General features: G+C 32.4%; 1 protein-coding gene across 1 annotated transcript; it reads left to right on the forward strand.

The window, feature by feature from the left end:
- Positions 1-14412: 14412 nt before the first annotated feature.
- LOC146946824 (uncharacterized) lies at positions 14413-22144 on the forward strand. The gene is made up of 8 exons (XM_085744694.1): positions 14413-14671; positions 14764-14888; positions 15020-15057; positions 15168-15278; positions 15372-15451; positions 16551-16587; positions 18033-18074; positions 21717-22144. Exons 1-8 carry the CDS (start codon positions 14429-14431, stop codon positions 21812-21814), a joined length of 774 nt encoding a protein of 257 aa, XP_085600820.1. The 5' UTR covers positions 14413-14428; the 3' UTR covers positions 21815-22144.
- The last annotated feature ends 935 nt before the right edge of the window (positions 22145-23079 follow it).

A 23079-nucleotide genomic window follows, 5' to 3' on the forward strand; every position in this document is an offset into this window, starting at 1 on the left:
CTCAACTTGGAAGTGCAAGGGGGACAGGACTACTTCCGGTTTGTGGAAGGAACCTGTATAATTACTTTGGGTCTTTCTTCTCTCTCTCTCTCTCTCTCTCTCTCTCTCTCTGTTTTTATCCGCTGCATTTAAATTCTGAACATTACTTCAGAAGCTGAACTCTATCAGGTTCTGAATAGTGACTTCAGTTTAGGAGAAAACGAAGAAAAAGCAAACACAATTCAACCCCCTTCTTGTGTTTTTCTCACCTTCAATTGGTATCAGAGCTTGGTTTGTTGTCTTAACACTTAACAGTGTAAAAGGAAAAGATCTGAGAAAAACATGTCTGGTGAAAGCTCTAGTTCTGGTCAGAACAACAATGTTGTTCCATATGATTATGGTGATAAGAAAGCTGACTCTGGTAAAGTTCCAAAGTTTAATAGAGACCCTGAAGAATTCTGTTGGTGGAAAACCAACTTCTACAGTTATGTCATGGGTTTAGATGAAGAACTGTGGGACATTCTTGAAGAAGGTGTTGGTGACTTGGTCCTTGATGAAGAAGGAACTATTGTTGATAGAAAGAAACATACTCCTGCTCAAAATAAAATCTACAAGAAACATCACAAGATCAGAGGATCACTTATTCTTGTTATACCTCGTGCAGAGTATATGAAAATCAGTGACAAATCTACTGCAAAGGCAATGTTTGCTTTTTTCAGTGCAAACTATGAAGGTAGTAAGAAAGTTAGAGAAGCAAAGGCTCTTATGCTTGTTCATCAGTATGAGTTGTTCAAGTTGAAAGATGATGAAAGTATTGAGCAAATGTACTCAAGATTTCAGACTCTAGTCTCTGGACTTCAAATACTGAAGAAAAGCTATGTAGCTTCTGATCATGTGAGCAAGACAATGAGAATCTTACCTGCTAGATGGAGACCTAAAGTTACAACTATTGAGGAAGCTAAAGATTTAAACACTTTAAGTGTTGAAGATCTTGTCAGCTCTCTCAAGGTTCATGAGCCTGTTAAGGAGACAAAATTTATTGGTCTGCCATCTAAAGGAAAGTAATCAAAAACTCTTAAAGTTATTGAATCTGATGGAGATTCAGATGAAGATCCTACTGAGAAGATGGCTATGCTTTCCAACAAGCTTGAGTATCTGGCAAAGAAGAACATGAAGTTTTTGAGAAAGAAGGGTGGTTACAAAAGCTTCAAGAAGGAAGATCAGAAGGGCTGCTTCAACCATAAGAAGCCTGGACATTTTATTGTTGATTGCCCCGATCTTCAGAAGGAGAAATCAAAGGACAAGTCAAAGAAATCAATTTTCAAATCAAGAAAATTCAGGAAGCAAATTAAGAAGAGTTTAATGGCAACTTGGGAAGATTTAGACAGTGAATCTGGGTCTGAAAAGGAAGACGCTGGAGAAGAAGCAAATGTAGCTATGAGGTTAGTAACTACTGTGACTTCAGAAGATGAACCTGTCTCAAACTCTGAAGATGAAAATGAGATATGTCTAAGAGCAAAGGAAAAACAAAAATCATGGTACCTAGACAGCGGTTGCTCAAGACATATGCCAAGAGAGAAGTCTATGTTCCTCACCCTCATAATGAAAGAAGGAAGAAATGTGAAGTTTGGAGGCAACCAATCTGGAAAGATCATTGGTACAGGAACGATTGGTAACTCCTCTATCTCTATTAATAATGTGTGGTTGGTAGATGGTCTTAGACATAACCTTTTAAGTATCAGTCAGTTTTGTGACAATGATTATGATGTGATGTTTGATAAGACCAACTGCACAGTACTTATTAAGAATGACAACTTCGTAGTATTTAAGTGGAAGAGAATGGATAATGTCTATAAAATTAACTTCTCTGAACTAGTTGATCAGAAGGTAGTTTGCCTTCTATCAGTGAATGATAAGAAATGGGTGTGGCATAGAAAGTTGGGACATGCTAACTGTAGATTAATCTTTAAGCTTAGTAAGTTAAAACTTGTTAAAGGGCTACCAAACATTGACTATCATTCAGATGCACTTTGTGGTGCATGCCAGAAAGGGAAGATTGTAAAATCATCTTTCAAAATTAAAGACATTGTCTCAACCTCCAGACCCTTAGAATTACTTCATATTAATTTATTTGGACAAGTTAGCACTGCATCTTTATATGGAAGTAAATATGGATTAGTAATTGTTGATGATTATAGCATATGGACTTGGGTTAAATTCCTAAGAAGTAAGGATAATGCTTATGATGTATTCAGTAATTTCTGCACTTAAATACAGTCTGAAAAATAAATGAAAATCTTAAAAGTCAGAAGTGATCATGGTGGAGAATTTGAAAATGAGCCATTTGAAGCTTTTTGTAAAAAACTTGGAATCATCCATGCATTCTTTTCTCCTAGAACTCCACAGCAAAATGGGGTTGTAGAGAGAAAGAATAGAACTTTACAAGAAATGGCAAGAACCATGATTTATGAAAATAATTTGGCTAAACATTTCTGGGAAAAAGCAATGAATACATCATGTTATGTCCGAAGTAGAATCTATATTAGACCTATCTTGGAGAAAACAGCATATGAACTCTTTAAGGGAAGAAGACCCAATATCTCTTACTTTCATCAATTTGGATGTACCTGTTACATTCTAAATAACAAAGTCTACCTAAAGAAATTTGATTCCAAGGCCCAAAGAGGAATCTTTTTAGGTTACTCTGAAAGGTCAAAGGCGTACAGAGTGTATAATTTAGAGACACTCTGTGTTGAAGAATCAATGCACATTAAATTTGATGACAAAAAGCCTGGAAATGAAACTCCAGAGCAAGGTGAAAGTTTTGCAGATATGCAGGTGTCTGAAAGTACTTTAGAACCTGATCAGACTCTAGAGTCTAAAGATAGTCCAGAAGCTCAACCCACTCCAGAAGCTCAAGATGAAGTAGTTTCTAATGAAGCTCAAGATGGTTCTTAGCAAGCTAATCAATCCAAGAATACTTTCAAGTATACGTCTTCACATCCTGAGGATCTAATTATTGGAAACAAAGATAGTCCCAGAAGAACAAGTTCATATTTCAGACAAGAAGAGTCTATGATGAGATTATTATCAGTGATAGAACATGCTACGATTGATGAAGCAATATCAGATGATGGATGGATAATAGCTATGCAAGAAGAACTCAATCAATTTCAGAGAAATGATGTGTGGGATCTGGTACCCAAACCTCAAAACAAGAACATTATTGGAACAAAATGGGTATTCAGAAACAAGCTTAATGAACAGGGAGAAGTAGTTAGAAACAAAGCTAGACATGTTGCTCAAGGTTATAGTCAACAAGAAGGCATAGACTACACTAAAACATTTGCTCCAGTTGCAAGATTGGAAGCAATCAGGTTACTTCTATCCTATGCTGCAAATCATGGCATAATATTATATCAAATGGATGTAAAGAGTGCATTTCTCAATGGAGTGTAATCAAAAGAAGTGTTTGTCAAGCAACCACCTGGTTTTGAGGATCTAAAGCATCCTGACCATGTTTATAAACTTAAGAAATCATTATATTGTCTTAAACAAGCTCCTAGAGCCTGGTATGATAGACTAAGTAATTTCTTAATTGAAAATAATTTTAAAAGAGGTCAGGTTGACACAAAACTCTTCAGAAGGATGTTTTATCTTGGTTTTTCGGGTGTCAAACATTGATTAAGTTTGAACCTTTTTAACCTTTGATATCTCATTTTTTCTTGGGAAGGGAAAAATAAGAAAAACCCTTGAGAATCGAGGTTCGGGAGTTGTTTTCGTTATGGGAAGGTGTTAGGCACCCATAACGACTATAGTATCCTATAGGAACCATTTTTACTTTCTACACACGCGCTTTATTTTTAAATGCTATTTGAAAGTGTTATTTACACCTAAGGGTTTGCTAGGTTAAGAATTGGAGGGAGAAGAATGTGTTTGAATTTTTGTTTTATTGGACTTGGAGAAGTTTTGACTTCTTGCCTACATACCCTTTTAAGGGATCAAACTCTATGTAGTTCTCTTCCAAAAAGAGTTTTTGTTTTTGTTGGTTGATTTTAAGTTTGAAAAAATGGAATTTTGGAGAATTGAGATGAGATGCCTCAAGGGCATGAGATTTAGAAAAACGTGAGGTTGAATTAGTGATTTTGAAAAAAAGTGTCTAAGTATAGTTAAGATTCGTTGAGGTTTTTCTTAAGAAAATAAAAGAAAGAGGAGGAGTTTTGACTCCTATTTTTGGGAACAAAAAAGTTTTCAAGTGAGATTGTTCATGTTTATTTGGAAAATAGATTTTTTCTAAGTTTCAAAGTCCTAACCATGAACCCCCTTTCATTGCACCCTCTCAACCTATCTCTGAAACTTGAATCATTGATACTCTTAGCTCTTCTAACCAAACTTGTCCTCAAACCATAACTGCCACATGTGCAAAACTTAGGGGGCCAAAACTGTCACAGGTGTAAAACTTAGGGGGCGGTTTTGTAGTTTTTTTCTTAGGGAGCCAAAATCACAACTTTGGAAAAGTTAGGGGGCTAAAACTTCAATTAAGCCTATTTTCAAAGATCTGAACAAGTTGGTGAAAACCAAAAACAATTTTGTCCATAAGGTAGATTTTGTGAAGGAATGGACTGCTTTGAGAGAAAGAGTTCACTATGTCATGTGTGAGCTTCAGAAGACATCCTTGGAAGCACATGATAAAGCTCTAAACACTCTCAATGAATGGTTTACAGAAGTTGTCAAGAATATGGAAGAAGTATGTGTTAACAGGAATCAGGAAAGGAACAAATTGTACATCTTAGACACACCCATCTTCTTGGATGCCTCAAGAATTATCACTTTATGTGTGCAATCTGAGAATCCTGATCTCACCTGGCTAACAAAGCTGAAGATTAAAGCTGAAACTCCAATTCTTGAAAAGTTGAAAAATGATTCTGAACTGGAGAAGGAAAACAAACAGCTGAAGAAAGAACTCCTAGAGCAAAGACTTATGTGTGTTGAACTTCAGAGGAAGATGATTTCTCAGGAAGAAGCAGCAAAAGTCAGAGAGGAAGCACTTGTCAAGGGATACAATGATTTGAAGGATTCCTTGGACAAGCAATCAGAAAGATCAAACAACATGATGCAAGAAATGCTAGAATTGATGAAGAAACAAACCAAGCCTTAGAATGCACACACTATTTAGCTTGTATACTTTATGTTTTATCTTTCATTGTGCTTCTGAATATTAACGTTATCTCGCTTCTGACTATGTTAATTGCTTCTGAACTTATTACTTGTTTGTTTACAAAATTTTATCACTATGTTTTTCTCTCTTTTCTTTTTGTCTTGTTTTTGCTTTTTGTTGATGACAAAAGGGAGAGTTGATGTAGTATTTGTAGGCTTTGAGCCCCACTAATATAATTCTAAACAAATTGAATTAAGAGAACCTTCTTCTCATCTCTTAGTCTATTGATTTAATGTGAGAATTTTATGAGTGAATTACGCTTTTAAAGATGAAATTAATTAAGTTGTATAGAACTTAGGGGAGCTTACAAACCTCACCTTAAAGGACTATTAGACTCAGGGGGAGCTTACAAACCTCAAACCCTAAAAGTTAACTTGTTAATTAGATTAACAACAATTGAACATTTTAAATACTAGTGTTTGTCATCATAAAAAAGGAGGAGATTGTTCGAACAAAATGTGTTTAACATTACCCTTTGAGTTTTGATGATAACAAGGTATTAAAAATTGTCAATTGGATACGCTAATATTTGTTCAAGTGTGCATGACCATAGACAAATCTTTAATGTCTTTAATTCAAGTATAGGTTCTGAAAAAACAAATGAGAGCAATGGAAACTACGAAAAGGAAGCTTGTGTTGCAAGAAAGCATCTGAAGAAAGAGGTTCTGAAGACAAGAGGTTCTGAAGAAGCTGGCGTCATCAGAAACACTCTCCTCTTCAGAAGCTAGTCATCAGAAGCTAACGTCATCAGAGGTTCTGAAGATCATCAGAAGCTAGAAGAATGGAAGCTTCAAATGTTGTTCAAGTGTTTTAATCGCGCCTATCACTGCAGAAGTATAAAAGCCTGATGCAACGGCTAATTCATAGGAATTTGGAAAAACATTGGATGCTTATTCTTTGGAGAGCGTTGGAAAAGGACAATAGTACAAGTGTACAACCACTACCTCCACTACTCTATTTTGTGTCTGCAATAGTACATGAACAACAGCTGTGACTACACTGGTTATTCCTCTATTCTTGGAATGGATTTGAAATTGTTCCTTCATAGGACAATAACCAAATCAGGCAACAGATCATTGGTGATTTGATCAAGCTTCAAACGACTCTTTTTGATGTGCTGGCAATCAACAACGTCTCTTTCACACCTCTATATAAAGGAGTGAAGACTTGAAGATTTCAGAGAGACTCACAACAATTTTGCAAGTGCCAAAACTCTGCTGAAATTGTTTCACATCAAAAGTTCACTTAGAATTTCTTTTCAACGTTCATATCTTAGAAATTCTAGAGTCTTAAGAGTCTGTATCTGATTTGTATTGTGAACACCACTGATTGTATATCAAGTGTTCAACCTAAAACAATTTTCTTTGTAATTCTGTTTGAATAGAAGTATCTTGCAGTTGTGCTTGAGCATAGGAAGTCTCTTGATTTTGTTCTTGAGCATAGGAAATCTCTTGCAGTTGTGCTTGAGTAATTTGAAGTTTCTTGCTAGGTTTAGCAGTGAGCAGTTGTAATCAGATATTACCTTTTTTAGTGAACTCTCCTTGGAAGTGCAAGGGGGACAGGACTACTTCCGGTTTGTGGAATGAACATGTATAATTGCTTTGTGTCTTTCTTCTTCTTTCTCTCTCTCTCTCTCTCTCTCTCTCTCTCTCTCTCTCTCTCTCTCTCTCTCTGTTTTTATCCGCTGCATTTAGATTCCGAACATCACTTCAGAAGTTGAACTCTATCAGATTCTAAATAGTGACTTCAGTTTAGGAGAAATCGAAGAAAAAGCAAACACAATTCAACCCCCCCTCTTCTTGTGTTTTTCTCACCTTCATGGACAACCACATCATATTTTCATTTATTGATAACACTCCCCCTTGGATGTCCATGAAGGATGTGGCTCATTAAAACCTTACTAGAGAAAAACCCGTTGGAAAAAAAATTTTAGTAAAGGAAAAAGAGTACAACAACCTTTTGTGTCTTAATCTGCCTCATTAAAAACCTTACCAGGAAAACCCAGTGGGATAAAACCATGGTTAAGGGAAAAAGAGTGCATAACACATTTTTGTCTCCCCCTCGTAAAGACAACGAAGAAATTTCAATAATCTTTTATATTGGTTACTCAAAATCTTTACTTGGTGGTGACTCTGTAGAAAGATATGATATATCTACATACTCTTCTCCAAATTAGCGGCTCATGAGATATCTTCATATTTAGTTGTTGAAAGAACCTCCATTTAAAATTGAAAAACCGCAATTTTCTTGTATGTATAAAATCATAATCTTTAATAAAGAGCATTCTCAACTTCCTTGATGTGGTGTAGCATTTTTAAACGATTCAATGATATTGTTCTTTCTCTAAGGTACAAATTGTATGCTTGACTTTGCTGCAATATCTGTATTGACAAAACTAAAATACCACGATATATATATATATATATATATATATATATATATATATATATATATATATATATATATATATATATATATATGTATGTGTATGTGTGTGTGTGTCTATATATATATATATATATATATATATATATATATATATATATATATATAATAAGCAAAATACATTAGTGTCTTCACTTGACCAACTCAAGTTGTTCATAATTTTCTTGAGGACATTATTTACTCACATCAAGTGACATCACAATCATTCTAGTACATAATCAATTAGATTTGTCCATATCAACATTTATATAATAACAAATTTTATAATCTCTTCAAGATTTCTAATAATATTTTATACCATTATCATAAAATTGATTATAACGAATTCATTTCCAAATCATTAAAATGGAAAAATGATGTCATCTTTTCAATAATTTTGATAGTATGTATTATGCAAATGAAATCCTTCAGGGAGTTTCATATATCACTATCAAGTGAACCATACAAATATATTGTAGTACATCTTTCACATAATTTGAGTTTTTCATGTGCTACTGAACTTAATCAAGTGTGAAAAAGTTCTTGAATTCACTTCAGGTGAATATGTGTCTAAAGAACATATGCCTCTAAAAATAAATGGTAGACAGTTACCAATTCACTTATGGTGAACATATCAAACTCTAGATATATGTATTTTACCATTCTAATTCTCTTTTCGCGCAAAAATCATACATATCTAATTAACTTCACATCTTCGAGTGTGTGGACTACAAGTCCAAAAAATTCAGCTTTCAGCTTTACAAAGCGAGTTTGATTTCACTAGAATTGTCTCTTTCCATCTGCAGATATTTTCTTTTTCTATAATCATTAATAGACTATATTATATCTAAACACACGCCAACGTTGACTTTACTTCGGTTCCATCTCATTTCATTGAGGACTTTCATTCATAACATAATTTATTAATATTTCATAAGTTTCAGGTACCTGATCAGTTCTTCTGGAACTGAAAAAAAATCAATTATGTCATAAAACTCTTTTAGAGTTTCTGTATCCTTGTTTGGGTTATCTTTCCTTTAAGCTCATTTTCTTATTCAAGGATTTTTATATTTGGAACCGATTGATCTATCATGCTTCAGGCACGATTGAAACTCATTTGTAGTATTAGATTATCCGACATAGACATCTATTTTGTTTGGAGCATTAGCAGCAGATATTTAATTTGTTTAACTTTGCAAATGAGTTATATCTTGAGGATCAAGATGAGACGATAATATTTCATTTCCAAAAATTTATTTGAACTTCAGGTTCACATTTTCAGCGGCTTATTATCTCCCCCTAATATTGGGAAAACTATTCCATCAATTGATAATCAGCCTACTCGGCTGTAAATAAGTTAGCTCAATCAAGGATAGATGGATATATATTAAATATATTTTCCCAATATTCTTTCAAGATTTATCTTAGTGCATTATATTGGAGCAATTGTGATATGCACAACACATCCAAAATCCACTTGGATGAGAAATATTAGGTTGTTAACCTAAAATCAATGATAGAATAGGGGGGACTTATATATAGTAATGTGTTGGCTTGATGCAAATTAATATCTCTACATACAAGATTATTGATTCCCAAAATAGAGTTTATAAGACATGGTCTCATAACCAAGGCATAGTTTATAATGTATGGTCTCGTAAGTATCAATCATACAATTAACTGTAGACGTCTATAGAATGGATCTTCAAGTCCATTTTTATGAGCATATGCTACCAACTATTCAATGTTAATTTCAACTGACGAATGATACTTATCAAATGCTTTCTGAAAAAGTTCAGAAAATAAACTCTTAGTCAAACTGTTGACATAATAATCTCACAAACTTCTGGTTGTGGATATACATGTGATCATTTAGTTTATGCATCAATTCAAATCATACATATATCCAAGTGATTCACATGAATAGTGTATTAATTTAAATATCACCTTATATAAGTTAGAGACTCATTCTTTTAAATTGTCAACTTTCTCTGGGACATAGTAACACACGACAGTTACTAGATTGAAGAATCTTCTGGCTCTTCAACATATATTCATTTTTTTCCAACTAGTTTATGCATCATAATAGATCCGGAATAACCCAACCGGTCTTGCCAACGATTTGTAAACTGCTGGTTTACAATAATATGTGCTTCCATTGCACTAATAATATAATATGTAAATTTCAGATTTACAATAATATGTGCTTCCATTGCACTAATATAAGTGTAGTTAATCCATATAAAAAGACATGTAATTTTTTTTTACTACACATATTTATCAAAAAATTGTCTAGTAATATAAAGATATTCATCATATCCTTCATTTCTTATTTCAATACGATATTCAAGATATCAAAAATTTCTATTCTTTCATGTAACAATATATTTGCTCTTCTGGAGCCTTCAATAATATTTGTAAAAGTCAAATATAATACTAAAATTAGTTTCTTTCCTCATTTTTAGTCTTTTACAAAAGAAATATTTCATTTAATAACAATATCCAACAAAATACATAAAATTATTGTGCTCCTTAGTGAATCCAAGTTCTAGGAGCAATACTTGCTCAAAATAGTTTATGCATACTTTTTAGAAGGAATCAATAATACAAATCTAATTTATAGTTATTTTGTCAACTAACAAGAATCCCATTTCAAAACAATATAGTTCTTAAACTTAATTTTTTCAAAAGAAGTAATAACATCACATTCACAACCGCAATAATTACAATTTCATTAGCAAAGCAATTATGTGGAGCATTCTACCAAAAAACAATGTGGATCACAATTTATAAGTATCGAATATGTAAATAGATGACATTACTTCTAATTTTTATGTCTTGTGAAAACTCATAAATAGTAAAGATCATAATCACAAATCATGATAGTAGAATTTTACTATCTTCACATGTTCAAAGCTTAGAAGAATGGAAATTCCTACCATATCATTTACCATAAACGCCGAATCGATTATATGAAACAAATAGTATGGATCATTTGATCTAGAAATAAAGTTTAATTTATCATGTGAGACTTCATATTTTTAATCGAGGTCTACTCTTATGTTAAATCACAAATGTGATTTATCTTTCAAAATTTTCTTGATATTATTTTCTCAATTTTGCTACTCCAGGAGCACATTCAAGAGGTATAAATAATTTTTTTAATTCTTTTGATAAAATTTATACTAAGATCAAATAGATCTTATATATATGAATTGTGGTCAAGAACTCCAAAAACCTATATGAACAATAAGCAAGTAAAATCACAATCTTTGCAATCCTTCAAGGATGATTTAATATTAAATTTTAGTTCTGCGGGAGCTATATTCCAAATTTTTATAAACAATTATCAAGAAACTTCTTTATTTGAGCGATCCTTCAGGGATCCTTAAAAAAAGAGTCTCCGAGAACTTAATTACATTCTCACCGTGTAACTCTTCAATACCTTCATTTTAAAAGTTATACAAAGGAAAAATAGATCTTATTTTAAATCATATATCTATCAATATCAAGGAAGGTCGTGATTTATGCTATCCTTCAAGGATGCTAGATATTAAATATTTAGTTCTTCAAGAACTATCTTAAACCTTCATAAACAATGATAAAATTTTGATTGTTTGCAACCCTTCAGGGATGCTTTAATCTTAATTTATTTTAAGCTCTTCAGAAATTGTATCACACATGATCTTAATAATTCGAGAACAATTCTTTTGTGCAATCCTTCAGGGATAATCGATATTAAATTATTAAAAGTTTTATTAAGAATATCAAACATGGTAATGTGTTAACTAAATAAAATTCAATAAAAAAATATATTAAAAGTATAAAATTCAGTATATGTTAACAAAGATCTAGTTCTTCAAGAACTCACCACAAACCTCTATCGAGAACAACAAAGGAAAATCACAATATTTTTATTTTGAAATCTCTTACGAATGCTTGATATTAAATTATTCGTTCTTTTAGAACTATATCTCAAAAATATATATATATATATATATATATATATATATATATATATATATATATATATATATATATATATATATATATATATATATACACATTCTTTGAACGATCCTTCTGGGATGCTTTAATATTAAGACAAAACATAGTTCTTCAAGAACTATATCATAAAATCTTCATTGTTTGTATAATTGTCACGTCATTTTTCGGAGATCAAAGGTATTTGGTTAGCATTGACTCACTATTTTTATTCACGACTGAACTTTTAATTTTTTTAAAAGAAATGGGAAAAAGTTCTAAATTACCACATTTTTAAAGATTTAGGGTTCGGGGGTTAGTTATATTTAGGGAAGGTGTTAACACCCTAAATATCCATAGTACTCTATGGGAACCTCTTGATTTTATTTATTTTTCGTGCTATAACTTACTTGCTTTTTAAAAGAAGGAATTAAAGTGATGAAAAGAAAAAGAACATTTTTTTTATTTACATTTTTTATATTTTGGAAGGACAAGGTCCTTTGCCTACGTACCCGTGAGGGATCAAAACCTCGTAGTTCAGGGTAGAAATTACCTTTTGATTTGTTTTGTGTTTTTTATTAGTTTTGGAAAAAGTTTTAAAATAAAAAAGCCAACTGGCAAAAAGAATTGGTTTGTGTTTTTAATATTAAAAAAAATTACTCAAAATATGATTAAATTAATTGAAATTTGATTAAGAAAATAAAACTAAAAAGGGAATCACTTGATTGTAAATCAATGTTTATTATGAAAAGGTTTTTTTGTGAATTTTTGGTTATTTGAAATGTTTTTGTTCTTTTTAAATAATAATTAAAACTAAAAAAAAAAAACACTAACTTGACAATAAAATAAAACGTGAGATCTTCATGGTGACGTTGGATCTCCACAAAATCCCTTAATCTAATTTTTTTTGTTTTTTTTAATACATAAAGCAGAATAAATAAATAAATAAATAAATAACACATGCATTATTCTTCTCATTTATATTTACATTGGATCTAAATACATTCGAATTGCTGAAAAATATGTGACAAAAATTAAAATGCTAAATAGAAATAAAATGAAATGCAAAAATACTAAAAAGAAATAAAATGCAAGAAAATAAAAGAAAAGAAAGGGACAACCAAAGGGACAAAATTCTGAAGGGTTTTTGTTGAAGGGACAAAAAAAATAGGGAGGAGAAAAGAATAACTCGTCAATACAAGCTAAATGAGGAGTAGAGAGAAAAGTTTTTTGACAACTCAAGAGAACTCTTGGTGTGTGTTGAAGTGTGGAATGAGAGTTATATTTATAGGTGAGGAGGTTGATGAAAATGGAAAACTGGTTTAATGGATTTTGATGGGGATTGAATTGTGTTTAATGGTGAATTTTGAAAGAGGAATGTGAAAGTTGACACTTGAATTGAAATTTTTTGGACCTTGGACATTTTATTTTTGTACCTATTCTAAGTAATAAATAAAAAGAAAATAACCTAAAAAAACAAAATAAAATAAAAATAAAAATAAAATAAAAGATGGAAATAAAATAAAATAAAAACTACTAAAAATAAAAATAAAATAAATAAAAAAGACTAATAATAAAATAAAAAAAGGGGCCCGAAAACGAACCAAAAATGAGGTATTTTAAAATACCTCTGCCGAAATTTTCTTTGAAAAGTCAAAGACTATTCAGGGTCAAACGGTGTATGAATGTAGGATTTTAGGTCAAAAATTGGGTTATAACAACAATCCTTCTGAGATGTTTCAACGTTAAAGTCAACGTTGATGATGGTTCACAAATAATGATCAAGTAAAATTCATTATTTGAACAATCCTTCAAGAATTGATAATATCAAATATAATTCTTCTGAAACTATATCTCAAATTTTTATCAACAGTGATAATGAAATTAATTCTTTGTATAATCCATTCAGAATGCTTGAATGTTGAATTTTTAGGGAATATTCATAAAGAATAAACAAGCATGATATGTTTTATTAGCTAAACAGAATTCTGAATAAGCTTTCTATCCAAAATTCTAAATAATAAGAAAAATGATTCTCGCAATGAGATTAATAGATTATGCCAATACTCATTCGGCATAAATTGTTAGTGCTAGTACCTTCTAATACTTTCATGTTACGAATATGAATAACTAATTATAAAGAATATGAAGAGAAATACGAATATGGAAATCTTGTTAGATTATTTATTATATATACAGCAAAAACTATTAGATTGAAGAGAAATACTTTACTTGGTTTAGATTCAAAGAAATTGTACACTATATGTTTCACCTCAGATTGTTAGAGGTTCGTGCTAATAACATATTAGCATTGCAAAATATTATAAAGTATATAAGAATAGAGAGAAGGAAACAAAGAGAGAACATAGGAGTATATTGTATTACTTCACAAGTGTGTTATTTACATGACAATGTATGTCCTATTTATAGGATACAAAAGTTATAATTTACAATTACACATGAGACTAAATATCAATAGGAATAAATAAATTCATTTAGTCATAGTATTTAAGGGGTATAGAAGGTCGAGAGACAATGGACATCCACACATATTTCATTTATTCATAACAAATTAGGTGTTATACAGTGGTTAAGAGTTCGTCTATTGCTGCAATCAACAGATTCCCACTATCCATACAATCACGCGTATCTGGCCATCAGATTTTGATCGGACGATTTAAATTCAAGTTGTTTTTAGTGTCTTTGAAATTATAAACTAAAATGAAATCTTCTTTTTATGGACCGTCGGATCAAGATCTTGAGTGGTAGGAATAGTAGTTAAATTAAAAAATAGTAGAAAAAAAGAAAAGAGAAGGAAATGAAATGAAATTGAGGATGGGGAGTGGAGTAGTGGTTTCACTCTGTTGTTTAACAACAACACCATTATTTATCTCATCTTCTTCTTCTTCTGCTCAACTAAGATTGAAACCACCATCATCATCATCGTCGTCTCTTGGTGCTAGGGTTTGTTGTCACATGGCCCACGCAGAATCATCCATCACCACTCCTTCTTCTCCTTCTCCTTCCTCAGCAATTGATTTTCTCTCGATTTGTAATCGCCTCAAGGTCAAAAACATAACGAACGAACGAACGCTGATTGATTGTTTGATTGAATATTCTGCTAACTTTTTGTGTGTTTTGAATGTGAAATGAAACAGACTACAAAACGAGCAGGATGGTTGCGAAAAGAGGTTCAGAATCCGGAATCTGTAGCGGATCATATGTATCGCATGGGTTTGATGGCTCTCATTGCTCCTCATTTTCCTGGCGTCGACCGAGATAAGTTAATATCTCTTCCTTTCACAATGTCATGATAAACTCGAATAAGTCAATTCAATTGTTTAAGATACTCAATTATTTAATGGGTATGTTTTCTCATACTTAGTTTCATTTTTTTCTTCTTCTTCAATTTAGGTGTGTCAAAATGGCTATTGTTCATGATATCGCAGAAGGTACGTTGTTTTCTTTTCTTTCATGTGGTGGGAGTGGAGTGTGGTTGTCCTGTTACTTATCTATGTTTGGAATCAGATGTATAATGACTTTAGAGTACTTTATCTTACAGCAATTGTTGGGGACATAACGCCGATAGATGGAATTCCAAAAGAAGAGAAAAGCCGACGAGAACAAGAAGCACTGGATCATATGTGTAAAGTGCTTGGAGGTGGATCTAGAGGTACTTTAGTATTTAATCATTCATTTTTTTTGTTTTTGAGAAAACAAATTATATTCACTTGTATTGATTCTCAATACATTTTCAACAATGAAGCCAAGGAAATTGCTGAGTTGTGGACGGAATATGAAGCAAATTCTTCTCCAGAAGCCAAATTTGTCAAGGACCTTGATAAGGTTTGTGGATGTTTGGCTATTCTGTCTTTCAATGATTTATTTATGAGGTCTTAGTGTACCTTTTCAATGATTTTAACTATTAGTTTCTCTTCTTTATATGCTGTTAAATCTTTAGGCTTATTGGGATATTTTCTTCTCTATTTCAACTTCCCTATGCATTGTTTCTTTGTTATACATAGACATAGAGGCATATCATTTGTCATTTATTTCATTCTTACACTATCTATAGGGAAAAACACTATAAATATCAATGTGACAATTCTTTACCGACATTTTGTCACCTTAACTTTGTATTCTTTTCTAGCAATTTTTTATTACATATATTAGTTTGTTATGAACCTAGGGATAAAACGAGAGTCTACCCCAAAAGACTGGTCCGTTAGGCTTTGTTTAGGAGTTAATAGGGGAATGAAAAGGAGTGTTTTTGAGGGGAGGAATCATTCCACTAATTTGGTAGTGTTTTTTTTTTTGAGAAAGCATAAGAGGAGAACACATATAACTGATATTCGAGAATATTATAAAGAGATGAGAGTGTTAGAAAATTTATTCAAAACCCTCCAAAGTCCTAAGTCATTGTATTTTTTGAGTTCCTCCATATTATGGGGTTTTGATCCAATGAAGGGGGGAAAAAATCTCCTCCCCTCCCTTCCCCTACAAACTCCCAAACAAAGTCGTAGGTGAGAGAACCCTTTGTGGGTAGCCCTCTTCCTGAGGTCGGCCTCTCAATGAAAGCACCAATGTTATGAACATAGGCCCAAAGAGAGAGCCCATCACAAATGACTAGCCTACTAGGTGGGATTGTGGGAGAACTCCCTAGATTTAAAAATCCCACTTATTAGGCGTCACTCCTCAATTTGGGACTCGTAAAAATGTGCTTTTTGTCTTCTCGAAGGACTTACAAAACGAAGACAACAAATAAGTAACAAAGTTCATCTTTTATGCTCCTGCTGCCAGTAGATTTTATCAAACCTGTCAAATAGTTTTGTCCGGACCATTACTTTGTATAAATCCATCATTTTGGTTTTAGATTAAATTTATCTTAGTTTCTTCTCTTGAATGTCCCTAGTTACTTGAATCCTTTAAATTTTGATCTATACAGGTGGAGATGATCCTCCAAGCCTTGGAATATGAAGAAGGTGAGATATTTTAGTAATGTTATTTTCCCAATCACCTTTAACTGTGTGGTCATTTTGTCAAACTCTGAGTTTTTGTCTATCTTAGAGAGTTGAAGAATTTCCAGGAGTAAAATCATGTTTTCTGTAATGAATATACATGATGTTTATTTTTGACATGTTTCGCATAAATTTCCATTCTCCACTTTATGTGTAGTCTGTACTGATATTTCTTATGGTAGTGTGCAAATGGTGGTGTGTAAAAAAGTAAGGCAGGACAATTATATGAAATGATATTTAAAAAAAAAAATTATAGACTTGGATTTGGCTGCTCTAAAGTGAGCAGCTCACTTTAGAGTGTAAAGTGAATAATATCAACCTTTAGGGCCCGTTTGATGGTCAGGATAGGATAAAGGCAGGATATGATATAAAGCTGGATAGAGATAGGATATGATAAGGACATGATAAACATTAATCCTATCATGTGTTTGATGCGCACATGATAACAAACATGATATCATTATAATTAAATGGAAAAATTGCTCTCATAATTAATTAAATATTATAAAAATGACATGTTATTAATTATAATAGAAAATACATGCTATCATTATTTTAAAAACGACAATATTTTAAAAATGGCAGAATATCAGGATAATAAATAAGAAATGATCTTATAATCCCATCAGGATAATTTCTAACCCAGCCTATACTCAGGATAAAAATTACAAAGGAAAGTCAGAATAGGATAGAAAAATGGTTTATTTTATCCTATCCCTTTGGTGCATCAAACATGAGATTTAAGCTGGATATGATTAATGTATCATATCCTGTCTCCCTATCCTGACCATCAAACGCACCCTTAGTTAACAAATCAAAGGTAGATATTATAGGTACATCATAACAAATCATGAGTTTGTTAAAATAACAACCCTTGATTTTCTCACTTTACACTTTACTCACTTTAGAGGATCCAAATCCTATAGACTTATAGTTAAGAAATAGAAAATCTAGAATTGTTTTGTGCTCCAATATATTAGTTTATACTTTATATGGCCTTAGTAGTTAAATTTTTGTACTTATACATCACGAACATTGAAATGTGTGGGGTATTTTTGCTGATTATCAACTGTTAGTTAACAAATCAAAGGTAGATATTGTAGGTACATCATAACAAATCATGAGTTTGTTAAAATAACAACCCTTGATTTTCTCACGTTACACTTTACTCACTTTAGAGGATCCAAATCCTATAGACTTATAGTTAAGAAATAGAAAATCTAGAATTGTTTTGTGCTCCAATATATTAGTTTATACTTTATATTGTCTTAGTAGTTAAATTGTTATACTTGTACGCCACGAACATTGAAATGTGTGGGGTATTTTTGCTGATTATCATGTTCTGAATAACCATATGCTTTAGATTTCTTCAAGTTCTTAAACTTGTTTTCTTTTGGCTTTATGCACAGAGCAAGAGAAGGATTTGGATGAATTTTTCCAGTCAACTGCTGGTATGTTTTTTTTTTTTTTTAGAATTATGTTATTTGTTTATATTTTTTGAATGGTAAGGTTCACATTCAATACCTATATATGGCACGTAACCTATAATAGTCTCAGGGTCATTTTATTGTTTAAATGTTTTATTTAATTTTATTGTATTTTGTTTATAAATTTTCTTTAAAAACTATTATTTGCACATGTACAACATGTTTGTGTTTGCTTATATTTTTCTCCCTTTTAATGCTCTCTATTTGGTGGGATTTTAACTGGCAAAATTGCATTAGGTGTTTTTTATCTTAATTTTTTTGTATCAATGTAATCCTTTATTTATTTTTGTCAAGTTAGTCATTTTTTTTCCATGACGAGGTAGTCTTATGTTTAAAAACATTAGTCAACAATATAAACCAACATTTTTTTTCATGACAAGGTAGTTTTATGTTTAATCATACTTAATAATTAGAAGGGGGAGCCTTTGCGCAACGGTCAAGTTGTTGCCACGTGATTGATAGGTCACGGGTTCAAGTTTTGAAAACAACCTCTTGTGTAAAAAACAAGGTAAGGCTGCATGTAATATATCAAAATTGTGGGACCCGTTCCTGGGCCTTGCGTATGCGGCAACAATTAGACCAACCTTTGCTGTAGATGTGAGTAACAATGAGATTCATATGTCTAGTCAGAGACACAGTTATCCCCTCTATTCCTTATTTTCCAAGGTACCATAGAGTCTGACTTGAATGCTTGAAGGACAAGCATTGAGTCGGCCTCTAGCCAAAAATTAGACCAACCTTTGCTATGTGCAATCAATTGTCAGCATAACACCTGATAATTCAGCAAATAGAGATTAGCCAATACCTAAGTTCTGAGAAAAACATCCGATGCATTCTGCATTATGAGTTCTAAGTAAGCCACCACACACAGCCTTTGATGGTGTATCAGCAGCTGTACCATCGGTATTACCTTTTATCCAATTCACAGCCGGAGGATGCCATATGATTTCTCTGATCTCTGGAGCTTTTGGAGGTTGAAGGTTGATATTAAATGTCTTAAGGATGCTGAATTCTGAGATTGAATTACCAGCAAACTTACTTGTTTTGTTTCCTGAAAGGGAGACATTAGCTATGACCAAATTTATTGCTCATTGCCAGGGAATCAATCTATCAAAGTATCTCAGCTGATTTCTCACAAACCAAATGACATTTAATATGTTTAAAAGAGCAAATTGCATGACTATTTTGCATTGAGGAGACCAACCACTATCAGGGAGAAGCCTTACATTATCTAACGAGGTAAACTGGATAGTCCCGTTCAAAATCCTGGCTAGCCATCTCCAAAAGTTCATGGCGTACTTACATTGAAAAAACAGATGAAAGAATGATTCTTGAGTTTCTCTACAGCAGCTGCACATTGAGACTAGTGAGAACCCTTGCAAAATGAGATGCTCATCGGTAGGTATCTTTCTATGCATTAACCTCCATGCCAGCAAAGACTTAGAAGGAGGAATGTCTGGGGACTAAATTCCTTTGGCCCATTTCACATGATGGGGAGTTTTAAAGAGATAGGCATCTTTTAGGCGTTTTTGGCAGGTCGCTTACGGCTGCCTTTCTTCCAGTTCAGTTTAGAATTTGGAATTATAGGTGGTTTTTTAGTGAGTTGGTGTGGTAGTGAGGTGCTCTCGATTTTGACCCTCTATTGTACTCTTTTTCCTCCTATTGCAGGTATAGTGCATCTTGTGCTAGCCTAGCTTAATAATATTTGCTGATTCAAAAAAAAAAAAAAAAAAACCTGTAAGAAGTTTGGTGAAAAGGCAATATTATTTGCTTCACAAGGTTAGCCAGATTAGGAAAGCGAGTCTGCAAGGATGAAGGAATTTCCCACTAGCCTTCAACTATGAAATCAGAAAATCTAGCAATTAAAAACCTGGACCAATTTTGATTTAGATTCAAGAATTGAAGGATAGGCACCTCACACCAAAGATCATTCCAGAAGCTGACCCTAGTTCCATCTCCAATTCTCCATAAAGAAATATCCTTAGCATTGACAAATTCATTTTTCATACCACTCCATAAAGAAGAGAAGATATGATAAGAGATGCTTTTTCATTCTTAAGCACCCTGGATCTGGTCAAAGTAGCCCAATCATTATCATAAGAAATCATTTCCCAGCAGAGTTTCAAATTTGTAGCTTCATTTAACTGAATTAGGGATCTGATCCCCAAAGAGACAAGTCTTGTAGCTTTTGATGCCCAAGCTTGCTTCTCTTCTTAGAGTAAATCTATTTTAATACTTTTAAAATAAAATAATTAATTTCACATTTATCACATTCAACTAAATAAAATAAAACCATTTGACATTTACTTACTTGCTCTAACGTTATCCAATTGTGCTAACATCTTGATGTGCTGCATGTCAGGCTTAACACATTGATTGCAATCACTAACAAAGATGGAATATGGTTGCCATACATGGTCCATCATTCACAAAACACTGGCTCTATCTTTCTCTTTTGCATCTTTAGTAAGCCTCTCAAAACAGGCGATGCTGCTCGCCTGCAGAAAGTCCTGCAGTGGACGGCAATGCTGCTCTATGAACAGGTGATAGCATTGCGATTGACAGCATAGTACGAAACCTCATCTTCCATCCATTTTTATACCAAAAGTCTTGAACATTTTTAATAGTAAATTATATCCTTACAACAACAACAACCAAGCCTTATTCCACTAAGTAGGGTCGGCTACATGGATCTAACGATGTCATAATATCTATCAAATACCATATTTCTATCCCACTCATTAATCTCTAGCTCTTTCTTAATAGTTTCTCTTGTAGTTTTTCTAGGTCTTCCTCTACCTCTAGTGTAATAACTAACTTCATGATACATTATTATGCATTACTCTTTAAAATAACTAAATGACTAGTAATAACTTGTGGACATTTAGTTAAGCTGTCTGAATTTTGTTTTCCTTCCAAATTTTTGATGTCTTATTGTGGTTGTAGTCTTAGATATTTGAGATCATGCAGATCTTGTCTTAAATACGACATGAGTAATATACAATTCAAAGAGAGATCAGTCATTTATCTTAAATCTTTGTTGTTAAATTACAGCTGTTGTGATATAGCGCTATTGCATAGCGGAATTTGAACGAATCACCATTGTTCTGCGATACGCTATTTCATACAAAAAAATTGTAAAATAGCGGCTATAACAGCGCTATAGCAGTGTTGCATAGCATAAATTATATACACTGCTATTTTCTACAATCCACAGTTGACAACACTGTCTTCAATACATTGTTGCATTTGTTTTTTAAACAAATTCCACTTTCATGAATAATTTTTTGTTAATTATATCTCAATATTATGCCTCCTATCTTGAGATTGAATGAGATATGCTATTGCTATCCTTTAAATGTGACTTTAAAGCTACTTTCGGTGGGAAAATCCCAAATTTGTTCTAACTTAGGTCTTGAAACTAAAAAAATGTACAACACAATTCCTAAATGTTGTAAAATGTACATTTTTGTCTTCTAATTTGTTTTTTTTTTCCTTCTTTCCCCCAATCTCCAAGGGAAATTGTTACTGTGATTTGATCTTGGTAAATATTTGAGAAAATTCTATTTATCTCTGCTTGATTTATGCGTATCAACACTTTTGCAGGGAAGTTCCAGACTGAAATTGGCAAAGCGTGGGCAGCAGAGATTGTGTCAAGAAGGAATAAAACTAATGATTCTAGTCATTCTAATTCCACTAAATAGTGTATGGCTATAAAAGGGAAAAAAGAAAAAAAGGGGTTGTGGTGTTTTTAATTCATATATGTCATTGTTTAAATATGGTTGCAAAATGCACTATTGTGGTAACAGTGGGAAACTGTGCTGATTGTCATAAATGGAGAAATAGCATGTAGCAGACAATTTCACAGGAAGAGGTAATATCATCTAACTGAATATCAAATTTATTCATTAGGCCTCACTGAAATATTTGGACTATTCTGTATTTGAGGAAAGATAATCAATTATTTTACATTTACATGTAAATTGTCATGCTGGTACAAATCTGATTGATAATCGATCAATTTCTTAGTAGAATCACTTGTGCCCATTTCGTCTCTCTTTGCATCAGTTGATATTCTGAATTTCTTTTGTAAATCTGATTGAATAACTGTCTAAGTGATACGAGTTGGTTAGGAATTGAGAATTATTTGATATTTCATTCTCTCTACTTTATTATCACGAATCATATACATTATATCACATTTGAGAAAAATATCGAACATATAATCAAATATTTATAGAAATTAAATATTTCTAATAGTTCCTCTAAAAAAAAAAACTACTAGTTATTGGATTTTCTATATAGAACGTAGAGTTTGTTTTCTATGTTGAATGAACTGCGTCTTAACTGCTCCACGAGGGGAGGCGTACCAGCAACGTCCTTTCGCTGCCTAAATCAGATAGGGTAGTGTAAGTAAGAAGAGATAGAGTTCATAACGTTTTGTTCTGACGTTTTATCAGTTTGTTAGTTAGTTGTTATAGCTGTATTTTGAGATGCATAAATAACCGGAGAAATTCTTGCATGGTCTTGCCCTTAACACGTCGTCATTCTTGAGCTCATCCAATCAAATAATTTCAATTAATTAATTAATAAAATAAAAAGATTTTCTGCGGGAAAATACAACACGATCTATTAACAGTGCTTTCCTACAAATCCTCATAAACTTCTCCTAAAATGCTTTCAAAGACATTATGTTCACTCCCAACAACATCGTCTCTTGCATTTCTTATAGTCAAACATGTCCACTTCACTTTCATTGAATAATTTCAGCACACTCTTAACGAACAAAAACTTCATCCCCAAAGTTCCAAAACTGAGGCTAAAAAATATACAATTTGATGTGGTGTATTGGTATACAATTTTTCTTCCATTTTAGTTCAGTGGATTAGTTTTAGAGAGGAGTTATGTGTCAAACAAGTGGAGTGCTATTGAAAAATAGTTTTGAAGAATTGGGTTTGGGGGTTTGCAC

This window comes from Medicago sativa, chromosome 2, assembly GCF_051527215.1.
Source record: "Medicago sativa cultivar Bolivia chromosome 2, Bolivia_mono, whole genome shotgun sequence".
Lineage (NCBI taxonomy): Eukaryota > Viridiplantae > Streptophyta > Magnoliopsida > Fabales > Fabaceae > Medicago > Medicago sativa.